The sequence below is a fragment of the Neolamprologus multifasciatus genome, chromosome 4 (assembly GCF_963576455.1).
Source record: "Neolamprologus multifasciatus chromosome 4, fNeoMul1.2, whole genome shotgun sequence".
Classification (NCBI taxonomy): Eukaryota; Metazoa; Chordata; class Actinopteri; order Cichliformes; family Cichlidae; genus Neolamprologus; species Neolamprologus multifasciatus.
The window spans coordinates 6,215,333-6,234,479 of NC_140442.1; the positions used below are offsets into that span (position 1 = coordinate 6,215,333).

The window sequence follows — 19,147 nt, forward strand, 5'->3', positions numbered from 1 at the left end:
TATAGATGTTAAGTAGGGAGTTGCATCGCTGTGGCTCCATCTGCTGGTTAAATATATTATATGAATATCATATAACTTCTAAGCCTTTGGGTTCTGCAACAAATTAGAGTACTTGCATTTTCCCACAAAATTAAAAAAAACAGACTTTACTTCCTCTAAACGGATCAAAACATCTTTTTAAAAATTCCAGCTTTAACATAATAACCTGCAAGAATTATTCTGCTGATGAGTGTTTGATGGAAAGGCTGAAACTTTACCAACTTTATAGTCAGTATTTCACAGCTGATGCAAGAAACAGTTGAAACGGTAGTAAAAGAATTCCTGGAGTTGATAACTCATGATAGACAGATCTGACTAGTCTATGCTGATCGTGGGCGTCCTGACTTGCTTTGTCCTCACCAGAGCTTTTTGTTTTGTGTTTTTTCAGAGGGCACCGCGATCCTCCAGCAGTCACTCTGTGACAAATTCTATCTACGTCACTGAAATATGGAGTTTGTCAAACAGCTACACACCCAGTGATTAATTTTTGACTGTGTCATTTTCCCTGACGCTTTAATAACTGGGCAATAATTCAACATTACAAGCATAATCCTCATCAGTTCACAGGAATCTCTCAGCCCTTCAGCAAGCTTCCTGTGCTTTTGTTATGCTGCCAGGACATATTGCTGGGAACAAACAATGCCTGCAGGGACTTTTTAAGTAGCTCATTAACTTAATGTTAAGGTCTTTAAAAGTATATTATTATAATTTGCATCTATGTAGCATAAATAAAAACGTGTTCATATCATTTGTTTAGTCTGCAGATGTCATACTGAATAGTGCAGATGTTCCTCTATGATTAACTGCATTGCACAAGAAATTATTCATTTTAATTATAACTCTGGCAGAAATTATGGATTATTTCAACTATATTTTGTGGTTATGATAGAATAAAAATGAAAAATCCAAGCAAATAGTTCAGAATCATGTAAACAGTGCAAAAACCCGAATCCTGGTCTTGTGTTGAAGACGTTTTATAGAAGGAAAAAAATAATGGTGAAAATATCTGTTAGGAATATTGTATCAAATAAAATATTACTTTAATTTGTCTGTTTCTGCTTAAGCCTGTGGAGGATTACCAACTTGCCAAACCTACAAGCACGTTGCTCTAAGGTTACTTCAGTGCCATTGCTTTATTCTGATATAATAGAGAAAATTGTCCTCGATCCCTTGAACCCCTGCAGTGACCTTTAGCGGTCGCTGAACTTCCTTTGAAAGACCACAAAGGCTCACACACACAGCCACACGTACACCCTGTGAATAGATTTAGGTTTGTACGTGGATTTTAAAGGGAGGAGGGGATGGCGCATGCCCCGCATAGTGAAGGAAAAAAAATCTCAACAAAGTGGGTGGGAGCTTCAATTTTTTTTAATGCTTGGGGGGGCGGTGGCTTTCCTTTTAGGAGACAGATGGATGTGATGGCCAATAAGTGCTCAGTAATATTCTGCAGCAACCAACCACATCATCCTCCCTTGGAATTACATGCTGCACGAGATAGTTGCACAGGTTGAGTAGTTGTGTTGTCACTTTGCAGACAAGGGAAACAAGCAGCAATGTGACACAGGACCACTCAGACTCAGCTGCTGCCCTTTTCACTCTGCAGCATGAAGAATAATACGGAGTTTGGTATAATGCGTTAAACTGCAAAGCTCACTTAACACGCGTGTTTTTTCTTCTTCCCGAAACTAAGCAGTGAGGCAGCAAACATCATGGTCAACATCACAAAAGAAAGCTCGAGTAGTTTCTCCATCCAGAGGCCCGATCAGAGCTTTGGATCATCAGTGTGGATGAAGTGAGCGCGCTCAGTGAGAAAGCCCGTGAGAGCTGCAGTGAACGACGAGGAAAAAGAAAAGCAGGGACGACTGTTTTCATAAGCTGCGCTCGGCTGTGGGAGCCAAGTGGGGGGATGTCGAGCCGAAGTGGAGGAGCGCCTCGGGGGTGCAGCAACCCCAGCCTGCAGCCCCTTAGAGCCACAGTCCCATACCAGCTCCAGAGGGGCTCAGCTCTCCTCAGCAGAGAGGTCAAGACGGGTAAATACACACTCAGGAGGAGGGGGCTTGAATCTGCATTCACTTCCATGTGGTCCAGAGCTGAAAAGTTTGATTGTGCATCACTTAATCATCATTATTCCTTAGAAAAGTGACCCAGTGGGGCAAAGGGTTAATGTTTTGTGGTTTTGATATATAGTGGATTTTATTCAAGCAAAAATATTGACTGTGTATCATCACAAAGGGGAACTGAGCCAGAGTGATTAATCATTAAACATGAATTGCTGGGTGATTAATGAAAACTGACCCTGCTGTTGTTTTTATCTTGGATGAATTAAGTTGTTTTTGTCATTTAAAAACTGCATATTTTTATATTTTGAAAAGCTGGTAAGACAAAACTGAATTTGTGATGGGGGATAGTTGCTATTTTCTGACATATTTAATAGGAAATGCATTATTCTTCAATTCCTCAAAGTACTCTGCAGTTTAATCAGTGCACCTTTGTAAAGATGCTTCCAGAAGTCTCTAGAACTGTTAATTGGAGCTCTAGAGGGAAAGCATGCAACACCAGGACCAGCTATTCATACACTGAATGATTAATGAACCACAGGACACTGAAGAAAAGCAGGAAGAATATTTAAGAAGCAAATACAAGAGAGGACCATGCTTCTCACCCAAAGCCAGGGCATGAACTGTTTCAGTGTGCCGAACTATGCACCAGCCGTTTTACTTGGATTGTGCTCAAAAGAGTACAATTCCAACGTGCTAAGTCAACAATGAAGGCTGCTTGCCCTGAAACATAACACTGTTCTCATAATGTTATTTAGACACTCAGCTGCCCCTTAGCACTCTGACCTGTGGGATTCCTGCTGCATGCTTCATGCTAACACAGCAGCAGCTTTAAAGACCTCTTTGTTTTACTTTGAGTACTTGTTCTTTCACTGTATCCACAAAACTCACATCTGCATGTTATTTATGTGTCCTGTCTGCCCTGCAGCATGGGCTGATGACAACATACTGTGGGTGTGCTTTTGGATTAGTTGTAAATGTACTAGCTGGCTGTGGTGAGCGTTGCCAGTGTTGTGTAGCTGGATGGCTTTGCTCCAGGTCAAAGGCATGGTCCACACCTGCCAGAGATACAAAACGCTGCCAACACGCACACATACACGCTTGTTACACTCACACAGCCCTGTGGTCTGCACACTTATGGAAAGGAAGGAGGCTGTGAGCAACTGCCACTGGGGCTAAAGAGTTATTTACACTTACATGTCCAATACAGTGTCTTACTGAAGGCTAAACATGATTACACAGGCAGGAGTTCAATCCCTCTTCAGCACAGAAACAGTTTCGACATGTACTGAGTGGAAGCTTACAGTCTCAACATGCCCTCTGGCTTCTTTCTATTTTCTCTGTTTCCACAGCAGACAGAACCACGGCTCGTCCACCAAAACCCACCATCCGCCGAACTCTTTCTTTGGACGCGATTGTCGGACCCTATCTCCAGGGGCAGTGGCCCAAAGAGGCAGACGGGGCGGTAGTGAGCTGTGTCAATGATAAAGCCACACAGGTAATGATTAATATATCCTGAAACCCCCAAATCTGTTATGATACTGTGATGGAGTTGCTATAATCGAATGAGCTTGGTCTCGATTAATCCCAGTTTGTTCTGTACCAGTGCTTCTGTTAGTGCAGGAACACAGTGTGAACCTGTTGAATCAATTGCAGAAAAGGCAAACTTGTGTCTGCTGTGCTTCTCCTGGATGTTAACGATTTCTATAGAGGACAAGATATCTGATGTTAGCTCTGCAGGTGTCTGGTGGTTCCAGTTCGGCGCGGCGGGTGGAAGGCAGCCAACTGGAAATAGTCGTTTTTGTTCTTCTTTTAAAACAAAATCTGCTTCTCTCCCCTCGCTGCTCCCCCCCCCCCCCCCCCCCCCCGACTGTATCTGCTCCTAACTAGTGCACAAAGCCTGGAGTAACATCGCCAAGCTCCGCAAGCTTCGTCTTCTCTCCTGACACAGTTTAAACCCGAACGAACCCCCTTTGCCTCCATTGTGAGACACAGGCCCCTCCTGACCTCATTATACAGGCACCCCATCCCCCAGCACTCCCCAAAAACCACACTAACACGTACTTAGCAGCACCCCACCCAGCACCTCCTTCTGCCATAGTTCCTCTGCATTATGTCAGATGATATGACTAGTTGTTTGGTGTTACTTCATTCTTTACTTTGCACACTACTGCACCTTTTTATTCCAGTCTGTGTTAGAATAATCACTTAGTGACTCAAATGAAAGTAACTGTAACCAATTGATCAATTAAATGTTTAAGGCAATTACATTTGATTTTAGTCTGAATTAGTGCCGCAGCTCTTTGAGTTTTGTTGGCTTGTTTTTGAGCTAAATGCTAACACTATATTAACATGCTGACAGTCAACAATGTTTTAGCATTTTGCTAATTAGCACAAAGCTGATGGAATCTCATCCTGGTCCTCCTCATCTTCGTTCGGCTGCTCCCTTTAGGTGTTGCCACAGCAGCCTGCATCTCACCCTATTCTTTGCTTCCTCTTCTGTCACACCATGTCCTCCTTCACTACATCCATGAATCTTCTGTAGCCTTCCTCAATCTTCAACATCCTTTGTCCAATATGTCCGCTGGCCCTGCTCTGCACATGTCCAAACCATCTCAATCTTGCCTCTCTAACTAACTTTTAATCACCATGGTGGTTAAAAATGATCTTGACACACTCAATAGTTGTTGAGATTGCAGATCTCATTAGAGTTTTCTTTAATTTGACCTATTAAAGTAGCAGCAGTTAAATATAGTAACCTTTAAAAATGAAAACTCTCTCACTGGGACTTCTTAAATCTGAGGTTCTGCATAAATGAAGATTTTTTTTTTTTTTATAGAATTAGTCCAAAATGTAAAGGAAATAATATTTTTTTCCACCTTGTTCACTATATTAAAAAAATAAATACCAAAGACATTTTAATTAGTGCCTCAAGTTGGAAATATTAGCCATGGAGACCAAGTGCTTTGGTACCTTGGGGTCTTTTTATAGGTTTGTGTTCCATGATCCCTTGTCCATGTTTTGGGGAGGGTGGGGTTTTTGATGTTGGATGGTGGGGGAGGTTGGTAGCCGTAACTCTACACCAATGCCACTGTATGACTGACTCATGCTGCTTTCGGACTTATTTAGCCTAGCGACAGAGTCGACTGAAGAGGAGATGATGTCGGTGTTTTTCTACAGGCAGTAATGGCACCAGTAAGACTTCCCTGAGCTGTGAGGCCGAGCACCTTGTGTTTCGGGGGACAGAAATTCACAATGTCTCGGTGCATGGTTGCCTGTGAGCGGCTTATGAATAGACTGGACACCGGGGAGTGGATCAGATTCTTTGAAAGTGTGTGAAGCAGTTGACCCTAAACGTGGAGGCACCAGAACCTAGAGTATCGGATCCTGTTGCTTAAGTTGACCCGTGTGATGATGAATGTCCAGTCTACTGCATACAACCCAGCTCCCACTGGTAGAAGATCAAGAGTCAATGTGAAGAAATCGGTACGGATATAAGAGTGAAAAGGATGTTACAGAGTTGTGACTGACAAAGGAAGAAGTGCACTAAAAAGTCTGCTTGCTGGCTGCTTTTTGTTTTTCCCTCAACAGTGTGTGACTTTGTGAATAACAACAAATAACTTATTTGTGTGTGTAAGTGCACTGAGGTGTTGAATGCACTGTATTTATAGTTTTTACACTGATGTGGTTTGGATGTTTTTTTTATGAGAGTGTAAGCCGGGCTGTTTTGCAGCTCATAGTGGTTTCTTGTCGCCTTCCGCTGTACAGCTGTTGTGGGGCAGGTGTGCAAGACAGCTGTGGGGCTCAACTTAAGTGTTGTGCACACGAGTGTCGAATGGAGTTTGCTGGTTTTGGCAAAAAAAATAGAGTGGGTCTCCAAAAAGGTCGCCCTTTCTGACAGCCAGAATTACTGCCAATTAGGCCATTTTCTACCAGAGCCCCTCAACAGCATGTCAGGCAAAACACTGGATGCCTTATTTATATATGCTCTCTCTTCCTTTTTTTTAAAGACTCCAAGTTCCTGGGCAGAGGAAACCCGGGGAAGACGAAGTGCTGGTGGGCACAAGCGCTCAGCTTCTTGGGGCAGTGCAGAGCACCTAAGGGAGGCAAGTATTGTATACTCAAAAGCAGTTAATTAATCATTTCTTCTATTTCTCTCACATATCCACACTCTTCTTCTCTTTGGCCTCCCATTGATAGCCTGAAAGAAAAGGGTTCCTTCAGGGCAAACTTTGAACCTTAACCTTGAATGAATCACAATGACCCCCTGAATCATTTTTCTCTCCACTCTGCCCTCAGGTGGCCAAGCTCAGACACCAGTTGCAGAAGCGTTCCCGCCATGCCCCTCCCTCAGCAGGATGCGAGCTCCCCCCCCACCCCCTGCCTGCAGGTCATGCAGCAGGAGTCACTCAGGTAGCCTTTTGTCCAATTAGGATATTAAAGGACACATACAACAAAGTTTTCATGATTGCTCCCAATGCCAGACTGTGTTCCACAGGCAGACGAGGAGGAGCTTGGTAACTGGGATATAAAAAACACTTGTTCTTTTTTTAGTACTGGCTGTCATCAAGTCTGCCGTGCTACTGCCATGCTGTCTCTGAAAGACAGTTTGAAACGAGCATATCATTCTGTACTGTTCACATGCACTATTAACAATTGCAATAGTGAAAAACCAGATAATCAGGCTTAGGCTACCTCAAAATTTGTCCGTATTATACTCGTTTCTCCTCAGACGATGACGCTTATGCCGCTGAACAGACTTGCTCCGCGGCTGCGACGGAGCGTCGAGGGCCTCAACTTAGAGCTGGAGGAAGTGTTTGTGTGTGAAAAACAAGACGATCAGCATGAGGTTAGGTCACTGAAACTTGCTTATACGTAAAACCAGAAAGGTTTTAATATTAAAAGGCTATAAGGACTACCAGTATCAACCAATTTATAGTGCAGTTGCTTTTCTCATCAATATATCTGCGTGTCATATTTAATCACTGGTCACTTCATTAGTTACACCTTGCTAATACCAGGGTGGACCGCCTTTTGCTTTCAGAACTGTTTTAATTATTCATAGCAAAGATTCAACAAGGTGCTGGAAACATTCCTCAGAGATTTTGGTCCATACTGACATGAAAAAAAAGAAAAGTATCGTTATTCACATTCACTTCAGTGTTATTATGCTAAATTTTCATTTATTTGCTTCTGAATTTTACAGATTTTGGATATCCCAGATGGCCACAGAGCTCCCGCCCCTGCCCAGAGATGCAGCAGTGGCTCTCAGAGTGACCCCTCACCGGGGCCACTGGATCCTTCCCTTCTTTCTCCTTCTCAATCCCCTTGTATTCTTGATGCGTCACTTCTGACACCTTCAGGTTCACCTTGTCCTTTGAATCCATCACTTTTATCCCCATCCCAATCTCCCTGCACCATGGGAGAGCCAGGTTAGACAGGCTTACATTTCCTGTTCTGTAGTGCTTTATTAAACCATAAATGGATATATTTTTGAAAAATAATAATCTACAGACAGAGGTTTGCTTTAATTCTAGTATTGTTAGTAAAAACCTCTCTCTCTTTATGCAGAGCCTGTGGACTATGAGATCTTGTGTCCCTCTCCATCAGCATCGCTTCCTTCATTTGCACTGGATCCTCCTCTGCTGCAGGCCTGCTCCTCTTCGCCTCGTCCCAACAAAACCTACTCTTTTCAGCGCCAACCGCCAGAAGGCTGTGAGCGAGTTCGAGTGTGTGAGGAAGCAGTGTAAGTACACCAAAGCATCATGCATAGATCATATCATGCAATTATTTCCTACTTTCTATACCACAAATTTACTTTTGTACCCAACTAAACCCCTCCCACCAGTACCATCAGAGCAAAACAGGATGTCATTACCACTCCAAATCAAGTTCAGATCACAAGACAAAAGGCACACGTTGTAACCTTGGAGCCAGTAATGACAAATAATGTTGCAAGAGTTTTATACAAATTTATTATTTATGTGTATTTTTGTAACAGCTTCCTATGCATTTACATGTGGTCCCTTATGAATTTAACATTTCCAGGTTGAGCACCAAGTGTCCACCACTTTGATGAAATTTATGCCATTTTCCAGTCTGAGAGGTCTCCAAGGAGGTTTTGTTTTTAAATGTAGCTTATTTACATTAAGCCACGTGACACGTGAAACAAGTACAAACTGAGGCTGTAACATTGCATTTGCAGGGGAATCATTATATAAACATAATGTATATACAAATACAAAGAACTTGGATTTATAGGAAAGTTTTCCTTAAAAAACATATAGATGATAATAATTGCTATATGTGTGGTGATATTTATACAACGTTTTGTTGAGATTGGCCCACCCGTTAAGGAGGACATAGTTATCTAGAGACATAAATGCATATATAATCTATGATTATTTAAGTAAGATGATGTTATTTGCACACTGTAGTTGCTATCAAATTATGACACCATCTGAGTTTAGATTGCTTCCCTATATGCCACGTTTTCATCTGTTAATTCTGTTTGTCACTAAGTATGAAATATACAGGAAAAATGAAGCCTTGATTGTGTTACCGAATTAGGATGACTTATTATTTGTGGCACTTTAATTGCAATAATAATGGCATCCTTATTTGATATTCTGTCGAAAAATCTCCAGTCACTGCATCAGCAGAAACAGATGAAAAAGCATTTTATCCTACACATTTGTGGGATTCCATAGTGTGTTGATTAGCAAAATTGCCTAATGCGCAAAAGGTCACAACTCGGAGGAAACGCAAACCCAGCCTCAGGAGGTCACGAGTCAGTATCTGCCTTGGAGCAGTCCCAAGTCTGGATAAATGAGAAGGTTATATCAGGAAGGACACCTGGCCTAAAAATGTGTGTTAAATCCACTATGCGGCTCAATGCACTATGACAACCTTAGGAAATAAGCTAATTTGTAGACTTTTGAAGAAAACAGCTTAAATTAGTCTTGTCAGAATATCAGTGCACACTTGAAACCTTCTGATTTTGTGTGACAGTTATTTTTCACTGAATGATTTAATGGAATTGATGGCTTGTAGAAGTTGTTATTATGGTGCTATAAATATGTAACTACATATAAAGCCGTGGGTGCTGTGTTGCAGTATGGGGGTTCATGCTTCTATCTCTCCATCTACAGCTCTGCCTATCAGGATGAGACTCTCCTCCAGTCATCCTGCCCTGACCCCAATAAAGTCAACTTCACCCCCCACGGAGGCTCAGCTTTCTGCCCGGTCAGTCTTTTGAAGCCCCTCTTGCCCTCCATGGACCTCCTCTTTCGTGGCCTGTCGGTATCTCCCGTCACTGGCTGCTCAGGTCAGGCCTCTCCTACCAGGCACCTGGGCATGCAGTAGGTGGATATCTGAGCAGAGTCTCTCAGGACTGAACCACATTGCACTGCCAGGACAAGCAGAAACTGGATGTGATATATATATTTTTTTAATGCATCGTGACAATGGATAGTGTTGCATCACTGCTGTAACACGCCATCATCACTGTGATCAAAATAACCTTTGTGACTGTGAAGATTTGTTGTTGTTATACTTTAGAATAACTGTGGCCTAAATTCTGCCCTATTTATCTTTTGTTTTGGGTTTTTTTTATGTTTTTTTTCCACCTGCAGGAAGCTTTGATTCAGCTGATATTTACCCATCAACACTTAAACTGTCATAGTATTCAACCGTATGAGGCATGGATTAGACTGCAGGATCTAAGTTGTGGAAATGCTTGAAAAGCTTTATAAATACTTGCGTTTATTAAATCATTCTTTTGCATTAAAATTGTTCTAGTTAGAGACCGCAGTCTAGAAGGGATGCTTTTATTTTTCATCTTGAAACGTGAGAATTTACTGTCAAAACCCCTAGCAATTAGAACACACACTGGTACAGTTTTGCCTTCTTACTATCCAAACAATTGATGGGTATTCTAGTTGAGTATTGTTGATTTTAGATAAACATCCAGCTTAATTTGTGAGGGTTAACTGATGAAAAACAAAATATTTGTTGAATTTATATAGGCATTATATATTGAAATATTTTTGGCTTAAAGTTTCCAATGTCCTACTTTTCTACAGATGTGTTTCAAGGGAGATACATATTTTTGTGTCTTTATAAGAAGCAGATGATACTGCTTCTGTTTTCACTGTTCTGACTTGTGCTGTTTTATAAGCAGACATTTTATAGCTTTATTTGCCTACAGGGGGCTTTGTTATAACCAAACTATTTTTAATAATTAGAGCAGGTCGCAGTGTTTGTCAGTTTGAGCCTTTTTTGAACCCTGGAGTTTAGACCACAGTGTTAGTGAAGAGCTTGACTTCCCTTTGAATTATTATTCAGTTGTGTTTTTTCAACATAATAAATGACCTACAGGATAAATGGGGAGTAAACGTCAATGAAGAATTTGTCAGCCCTTTTTTTTTTTTTTTTTGGTATTCTTTTTACGTGATAGCAGTTAAAAATGTTACCTGTGCTGTTGCCTGTGTAGAAAACAATAAAAGAAAATTGTTTTGGGGGCGTTAAAATGCCTTCTTCTGTAATTATAATGCCTGTGGTTATTTTTTGTTGTCGTGTCTGCATTTGACACGTGTGTCTGTGGGTTTTTAAATCTAAACCCTCCCTCCTTTGCCAAATCAGCTTTGTGATTGGCTTAAAGCGGCTCCATAGTTCTTACATGGACCAATGAATTTAATCCACATCCTAGGACGACAAAAGGGCACGCGACATTTTCAAGAAAGGACCTCGGCTTTTTAAATAGCTGCCTCAAGTCACGGCTAACCATTAAAGGTTAACGCGAACACCAAACGATCACAGAAGAGGCAGCGTTTTGTTTGCAGGATTGGAGCGGAGTATATTAATCACGTTATTATGCCTGTATGACTCAGGGTAGTTTTATTAAACTTAATATAAGCGTACAGGCTCAGGTGCTGACACCTAATGGGTCCTTTTAGAAGATAACTTTTCCTGCTAATTGCAGGTTTTAATTTCCCAATGAAAACCCGAGCGGCACATCCTTACCGTTACTCGGGTGTGAAAAACGGGATGCTATAGCAGCTGCACAGCTAGAAGGCCCTTCTGTCTGGGGTGATATAGGACAACCAACTATGGCATGATACTCGAATCTCAAGACAAGAGTTGGAAAGCTCCGGCAAATAAGATTTACTGCGATATATCAGCAAGTCTTCCAGCTGGTGCATAATCCACAGCCAACGTAAATACCCGAGCGCCATTTCCGGGCTCGTGATAGCGGCTATAGTGGAGCGAGAGGTCGGAGCGAGAGGAGCGGGAAGTGGAGCGGTGGTGTCGGTTAACATTCCCGGGGTGGTCGACGACGGCATGGCAGCGGGAAAGGGAGCTGGGAAGCCCGCCTGGCTGTGGGACAATATGAGGTTACGGTTCATCGTTTGCTTCTTCGGAGTCTTCGTGTGCTACTTTTATTACGGAATATTGCAAGAGACGATGTAAGTAACAAGTAACGAAGCTAAACTAGATACATTGTTATGCTGCTGTGAACCAAAACTCCCTTCAAAAAGCTGCCGCTTTAATATTGCTATGCATACAGACGTCACCGAATCTAAATTAGTTTATTTTTCCTGCCACAACATGTTTTACAATCCGAAGGGTATAACGGAATACTCCGCAACATGTTTTTGCATTGTTTTGGAATATCTAACGATGTCGCTACCGGTGTAACAGTGACTGTGTTAAAAATTCAATTAAACTAAAATTTTAGTTGGAGTTTGGTTATAGTTTTCTCATTAGAAAAAAAAAACACAGTTCTCATAATCTTAATCATATGAGCATATGACCTGAAGCACTGTCTTTGTAGATCTCCAGATCTGTTAACTAAATACAGTACTGCAGCAGTATCCCCCCTTTTTGATTGATTGATTGATTTTTACATATTTGTCACACTTAAATTTCACTACTAGACAAAGATGACCCATGTAAATATAAACTGACATTTTGTAACTTGTTATTTAATTTATTAAAGGGGGGCTATCAAAACCTACCGGGCTCTGCAAAAGTAATTACCCCCTGAAACTAATAAGCGGTTGTGCCAACCTTGGTAACAAGAACTGTAATCAAGTATTTGTGATAACTGGCAATGACTCCTTTATGTCACTGTGGGGCAGATATAGCTTTCCTCGCTGTTCTTTATATAATTGTTTTGACCACATTAAATGGTTTTTTGAAAATGAATGTCTGTTTCAGGTCAATCTAAATTAAGTCTGGACTTTGACTAGGCCATGCCAAAACCTTTCATCTTTTAGTAGCTCTCAGGTGGACTTGCTGGTGTGTTTCAGATTATTGTCTTCCTGTTTAACCCAAGTGAACTTAAACTGCAGGGCACAAACTGATGGCTGGATATGAGGATTTTCTGGTAGAGCAAAATTTGCGGTTCCATCAATTAGAGCAAGTTGTCTGATCATGAAGCAGCCTCAGGTCATAACACTACCATGTTTGACTGCTGCTGTTATGATGTGTTAGTTTTAGGTCAGATAAGATGGGATTCAAACTTTCTAAAAAGTTGGATCTTTTGTCAGACAGGATCTATTTAAGCAATTTCTTTATTCAAGGGTCTGGCCTGGGTGTGACTAGTGAAACTGGGCTCAGCTTTCAAATTGCGGTAATCAAAGTTAACTTGTGGTTTAACGATAAATGGGCGCAATTACTTTTTCACACAGGTTTGGCTCTTTTTGCCTTAATAAATTAAATCATGGTTTTCTCTGGTTATCGCTGTCTAATATTAAAATTTGTTTGATGAAATGAAACGTGTGTGAGAAATATGCAAAAGAATAAGACATCTGGAAAACTTCTTCTCTGAAGAAATTTTTTTTGTTTTTAGTCTATCTTAAAAGCCAAATTCTGCATTACACAGACTTTTGTTTTGCGTTGTTTTTCTTTTTTGGAGAGTAAATTTAAAAATCTCAGAGATTTGCTGGTTCAGTCATAAGTTTTTGCAAAAGAGACATGTTAGTTTCATGTTTACTGTTTTTCCTATACATGCAACTTTAAAATCTGCAGTTTGGCTTATGTAAAGTAAGCAGAGCTCTGCCTGTGTTCTCTTTCACATACCGGTACTGAGAAAGGACACAGATGGTATGCTGTCAACAAAGGGTACAGGAATACTCTCTGGTTTCAAAATGATGACTTGAAAATGCCATGTGAGGTGAAGCGGCACTTCTCCAAACCAATGTCTGACTTTTATTACATGTTATTACATGTTGTTATGAATATGGACATATTATCTTCAGATTAGCCCACTAAAAACAATTGCAAACTGACACTAAGTACTCAAGCAAGACAGCTGCTGAAAAAACCTTTGGTCCACTAACAGGCTGCTACCCTCACCACACCCCTCTTTCACTCTCCTTTTCTGAATGCCCTTTTCACAGCTAGGAGACACATGAAACCACTCAGATGTTTAACCTAGCTATTTGGATGCTCCTGCCAAGACGGGTCTGTTGTGTTCAACATGCTGTTGCTCTCTGTTTTCTAGCACTCGAGGTGATTATGGTCACGAGAAGTTTAGATTCGCCCGGACGCTGGTCTTCATCCAGTGCATCATCAGTTGTGTCTTTGCAAAGATCTGTGAGTATGTGCTGCACAAAATGCACACGAAAACTAATAACAGTGGTTAAAAGACTCCACTGACTCTGCTAGGAAACACCTGAGAACAACACCAGTCAAATCTCTTGTATGTTAACTTCTCTGCGTAATATTTAAAATAATGTAATGTTGTGAACTTTTTTCTTTAATTCTCTTTTAATAATTAGTGATCCAGTTTTTTGAGAGCTCCAAGCCAGATCACACAAAGAGCTGGCTCTATGGCCTGTGCTCGCTCTCTTATCTTGGAGCCATGGTGTCCAGTAACTCTGCCCTTCAATATGTCAACTACCCCACCCAGGTGAGTATGCCCAATTTAAATGGATCAACTGTAACTGGTTATGTGTTTTTCTTTTTTCAATGTATGTGTATTTGTGCTTGAGCCTTGCATATTCTATAACTGCGTTTTTGTTTGATAGGTTTTGGGGAAATCCTGCAAACCCATACCAGGTAAATCGAACAATAATAAGTGTTGTAGTGTTGCTTTCTTTCACCATATCATTTACATAATATTTTGTCACTGCTTACCTTTGTTTCCGCAGACAGCAGTCTGTCTGTACTGACTAATTCAGAAAGTGTACAGTATGCAGTGTGTGTATGAGGAAATATACAAAGTCAAATTATTTACTTTTATCTTAAGTGTAGGCTACCAAACAAACACGAGTGATTCTGAGGTCTTTTCTTACAGATTAGGGACACATTTAGTTTGAATATTCTTCTTAGGCATGTGGAGCTGAGAGCCTGCTTTGCATATTACAGTATGTTCTGTTTATACATGAAGGTCATCTCTCACCCCTCACAGCTTGGTTATCTCTTGAATTCTGTTTCCTTCCATATGTTTCACTCTCAGAGCTGAAGTTTTGACACGCTGTCCAGGCTGTTATCAATCGGCTTCATATTTCTGTTATTGTGTCCTTGCAGTGATGATCCTCGGTGTGACAATACTGAGGAAGAAGTATCCACTGGCTAAATACCTGTGTGTGTTGCTGATTGTGAGCGGCGTTGCTCTTTTTCTCTATAAACCCAACAAGAGCTCTGCTGTTGCTGATGACCATATTTTTGGCTTTGGAGAGATTCTGCTGGTGAGCGAACACATATTCTGTTCATTTCACCTATTTGTCCTCATATGCTGCCCATCTGCCTGCATCTCCCTCGTGTTCTCACGGGTGCTTTGACTTTCCCATTACTTTCATCTCACGTCTCGGTGTTGTGTTTTGCTGCATCATAGCTGGTCTCTCTGACATTGGACGGTTTGACTGGTGTGGCCCAGGACCACATGAGGGCTCGTTTCCAGACGGGTGCGAACCACATGATGCTGAACATCAACATGTGGTCCAGTCTGGTGCTGGGACTAGGTGAGTCTCACATCTAATAGAATATGTGTCAGGAGCATGCAGGCTCTCATTCCAACTGAAAATACATCTGGCCATTACACTGATTTGCTCACCTGCAGCTAGAGAGGAGACACTAATGAGCAAACTCACCTTGGTGTGGTTCAGTACTGCCAACACTGGTGGATTGATTATACGGTTTCAAAGCTTTCTTTGTGAATAATTATCTAAGAGCATAGTACCGGTTTAAGGCTTTTGCAGAAAATTTCTTATGGTGCTATAATGTTTATAATTAACACTTTTTTTTTAAATTAAAGATAAGAACAAAATGTCCTATGTTTAATGTAGTTTTCCTCAGGTGCTTTTCCACTCAAAACTTTTTAAACACCAATTCAAAGTGAAATCACCAAAGTACCAAAAGTACCATAAGGTGTTCTCCGTTGTAGTTCTGTGTTCCTAAGGTGATTTTAATGTGAGTTTGGCATATTTTATTCTCATTCTGGATTCTGACACGAGCTCCAGGATGAATAGCGGGTGTGATGCAGTAGATGGTAGCAAGAAGTTTAAAAAAAAAAACAAACCTCAAACAGAACCAATAACAGCTGCATTAGAAGCAGAAAATGTGTGCACTTTTCCCTCAGGAGGCAAAAACTCATTAATTCAGTCAAGGCATAGTGCGGAGTGTTATCTTTTTAGATAAGAAATCCTGCACCTCAAAGCCCTCAGTTCTGTTAGCAGATTGCTACAATATGCTGAAGAGCAAGGCACATAAAACAAACACAATTTAATGATGGATTTTTTAAGGTTAGGTACTAATGGGCTCTGAGATAAAGATCAAAAGGTCAAAGATTATATGAGAACTGGAGGACTGTCATCACTTTTAAGCTAACTAACTGGTAGGGTCTGCCGTCTTGGAGTGTTTTTCTATCCTTCCTGAACCACTTTATTATGCTAAATTACATTTTATAAAGCTATGGTTTGGTTTTTTTTGTAAGCGTTAAGTGCAGTTCCAATATGCAACTTTAACAGCTTTTAGTTATTGGTTGTCAAATGTGTGCAAATGCAGATATACTCCTGGTTTCAACATGCACAGCAAGACTTTGATGTCTAGTATTTCCCAAGATGCAAAGGTATTCTTAAACCTCCACTCCTACAAATTCATTACACCCCCACACTAAGATTTCACCTAACTGCTAATACTGTACAGAACCACTTGGTGGTGCTGTACATTCACACTGTGAACTCGGTCTGGTTTTCTTACCAAGGATAGTCAGAAATGAACTGTGTTTTTGAATAGTTGTTGATGTTACGTTCCTTTCTGTTCTCAGCGGTGTTGTGGACAGGGGAAGTGTGGGAATTCCTGAGTTTTGCAGAGCGCCACCCGGGCATCTTTTACAATATATTTCTGTTTGGAGTCACCAGTGCTTTAGGCCAGGTAGGTGGATCAATGCGAGTACTGATTATTAGCAATGCCATATTAAAGAACAGGAAACACCCTGTTGTGTTTTACAATAGATACTTAGTAATGACTGACATCCTGACTGGCTGGTTCAAATGTTCCTTTTTCAGACCTTCATCTTCATGACAGTTGTGTACTTTGGGCCTCTGACCTGCTCCATTGTCACAACTACGAGGAAGTTCTTCACCATCCTTGGCTCTGTTATTTTGTTTGGCAATGTAATGACTACAATGCAGTGGGTTGGCACCATTCTCGTATTCCTCGGTCAGTAACTATATTACTTTCGTATTTTAATATATTAGATTTCCATTTCGTCAGGTTTCCAAAAGGTTGGTTCTGTTCATCTGGACATAGTCTTTTCAATCCAAGTGACAAAACGTTTCTCCCATTGAAAACGCTACGTCCAGATGAACAGAGTCAACTTTTTGGAATTTACTTACCTGGATGATTGAGTATGCATCAAGACATTTCGTCAGGTTAAATGTATATAAAATATCTGTTCAGATGTTGTGTCTTCCCTCCATTCACATCTTTGGTTTTCTCACTTTAGGTCTTGGAATGGATGCTAAATTTGGCAAAGCCCCCAAGAAGACTACACACTGAAACATCTGGCGCACATGAGGAAAAAAAAGAAGCGAAACACTAGATTGGAAACACTATAGCCAGTATATTATTTTCATAAGACATCATGTACAGGCACACTATATGTGCCTATGACTTGTTGAACTATGGTCAGATATTTTACTGCATTTAAAAGAGAATCGTTGTAGTTTTCAACTCCAGCTTCTGTTGTGTACAGTTGATATACTGAAGAGATGCATTATATGGGATCAAGTCCAGAATGAGCTGTGACACAGCTTGCAATCCTTTTTGTGGAAGAATTTGAACTGGCTGAAGTGCACAGGTGTAAACCTTATTTTATTCAGACAAATCTTTATTGTTTCTGAAACCAGCTCACCTGCCTTGGATTGATGTTGAACCAAACAAGGCCTTAGAAATACATTTCCAGCAGTTAACCCATGAAATTACACCAAATGGTTTACAAATGGATGCTTGAATATGTGTAATTGTAACATTTAGTTTGTCTGAGAAAACAATTAGTATGTTTAATGTCCTTTATGAAAATTTAGACGGTTGTATGTCGCCTGTTGTCTTATGTCCAGTCTTACTATTAAATTGTATTTACGTTTATTTTCTAAAGTTGAAAATTACTTGCCATAAAAGGGAAATTATTATATTTTGTTGTCATTTTTATTCCTTTTTTTTTTCTTTCAATTTTTAAAAACTGGTTCGAATCGGTTCATTCTAGAATGGTATTGACCGCATCAAGACACTAATCACCAGCTACTTGTTAAATTTGTTAGCCAAACCCAACAATTAAATGTATTTAAACACCCATCGATATTCCAATAATATGTAGCTTACACAATTTTCTCTACTTCAAATAATATTTTTAAAGATGCATTGATTGTGGAAATGTACCTAAGGAATGAAAGGACACTGGACTTCTAAATATGAAATGCCTCTGAATCAATATTTTGAATGGAACTGGTAAAAAACTGGAATATTGATTATATCTTAAGGGAAATGTCCTTAAACCTGACAATTAAAACTAAATAGCCAGGGTTTTTTTTCTTGAAAATCAATACAGTGTTTGGAGGAGAAATAGCTGACAGTGAACTCTGTTGTTAAAACATGGATGCACTGATAAAAGAGACGTTAACAGCAGCCTGTTTTGTTTCTTTATATCTAATAAAGAAACAAAATATGCAATCTTTAATGTATTTAAATAAGGCCTGCAAAATATTACCTTCATACTACAGAAATTTTAAGTTATAGGTCCTCAAAGTACTTAGGGGACATAAGTGTTTTTCCCCCCAGGATTTTTAAATCTGTCATAATTTAATAAGTGCATTTGATAGCAAAAATTGAAATCTGATGACATTTTCAGGGTTTAAACTTCCACTTTGATTAGTTTTACATCCACTCTAAATGTCACAGTCCAAAGCCCAAATCTTGTTTTCTTTAGCATGATTAATTAATACATTTTTATAACCAACTTTCATCATCAATATCATAGTTCACCAGTATCATACAGTGAAGTCTGAGATCTATTTACTCATTCAATTAAAATAAATTTGGAGTGAGCACTATTTATGTATAATGCAAATTATAAACTCATCTCTGTGTGCACTTTGAGAGAAAGTACTTAAATTATAATATGAAAGTAGCATTTAGCATTTAAATATAACACAGTTGTAGTTCAAAAACTAAAATTACAACTCAACAGTGCAGAGGGGAGGCACTCACTGATTTGCAAATGAGTGAGTGCCTCAACAACAAATTAACAACATTAACTGTGAGGAGAAAATCTACATAAAACAAAAGTGAAAACAAAATAGCAACTTTAAAAAAATATATGATAACTCATCAAGGTCAAGAAAGTCATGATGATTTTGGACTCTTTGTTATTTCTTTGAACTGTTGTTTTTCCAGTGTGGAATGATTGTACGACAAACATCTTTAATGGCTTTTAAAAACACGAATTGTTCTGTTTAGCAAGTTTCAGCTCAACCACACAGTTTTGGTAGCCATTAGCAAGCTGCTGGAAGAATTCTGGCTGAACATTTGACTTTTCTTGGCAG

The 19,147-nt window shown here is 40.0% G+C and overlaps 2 protein-coding genes across 4 annotated transcripts; both read left to right on the forward strand.

The window, feature by feature from the left end:
- The first annotated feature begins 62 nt into the window (after nt 1–62).
- fam117aa (family with sequence similarity 117 member Aa) lies at nt 63–10,642 on the forward strand. Of its 3 annotated transcripts, none has more exons than XM_085158236.1 (8): nt 63–2,069; nt 3,449–3,594; nt 6,107–6,202; nt 6,396–6,509; nt 6,829–6,945; nt 7,303–7,528; nt 7,668–7,842; nt 9,248–10,642. In XM_085158236.1, the coding sequence occupies exons 1-8, from the start codon at nt 1,946–1,948 to the stop codon at nt 9,459–9,461; spliced, it is 1,212 nt and encodes a 403-aa protein (XP_085014362.1). In that variant the 5' UTR covers nt 63–1,945; the 3' UTR covers nt 9,462–10,642. The 3 variants fall into 3 exon arrangements, with proteins under 3 accessions (XP_085014362.1, XP_085014363.1, XP_085014364.1); XM_085158237.1 differs by having other exon boundaries at nt 3,452–3,594; XM_085158238.1 differs by lacking the exons at nt 63–2,069; nt 3,449–3,594 and adding an exon at nt 3,956–5,582.
- Nucleotides 10,643–10,880: 238 nt separating this feature from the next.
- slc35b1 (solute carrier family 35 member B1) lies at nt 10,881–17,739 on the forward strand. The gene is made up of 9 exons (XM_085158243.1): nt 10,881–11,563; nt 13,606–13,697; nt 13,883–14,013; nt 14,132–14,162; nt 14,634–14,794; nt 14,941–15,067; nt 16,372–16,478; nt 16,613–16,766; nt 17,053–17,739. The coding sequence occupies exons 1-9, from the start codon at nt 11,439–11,441 to the stop codon at nt 17,103–17,105; spliced, it is 981 nt and encodes a 326-aa protein (XP_085014369.1). The 5' UTR covers nt 10,881–11,438; the 3' UTR covers nt 17,106–17,739.
- The last annotated feature ends 1,408 nt before the right edge of the window (nt 17,740–19,147 follow it).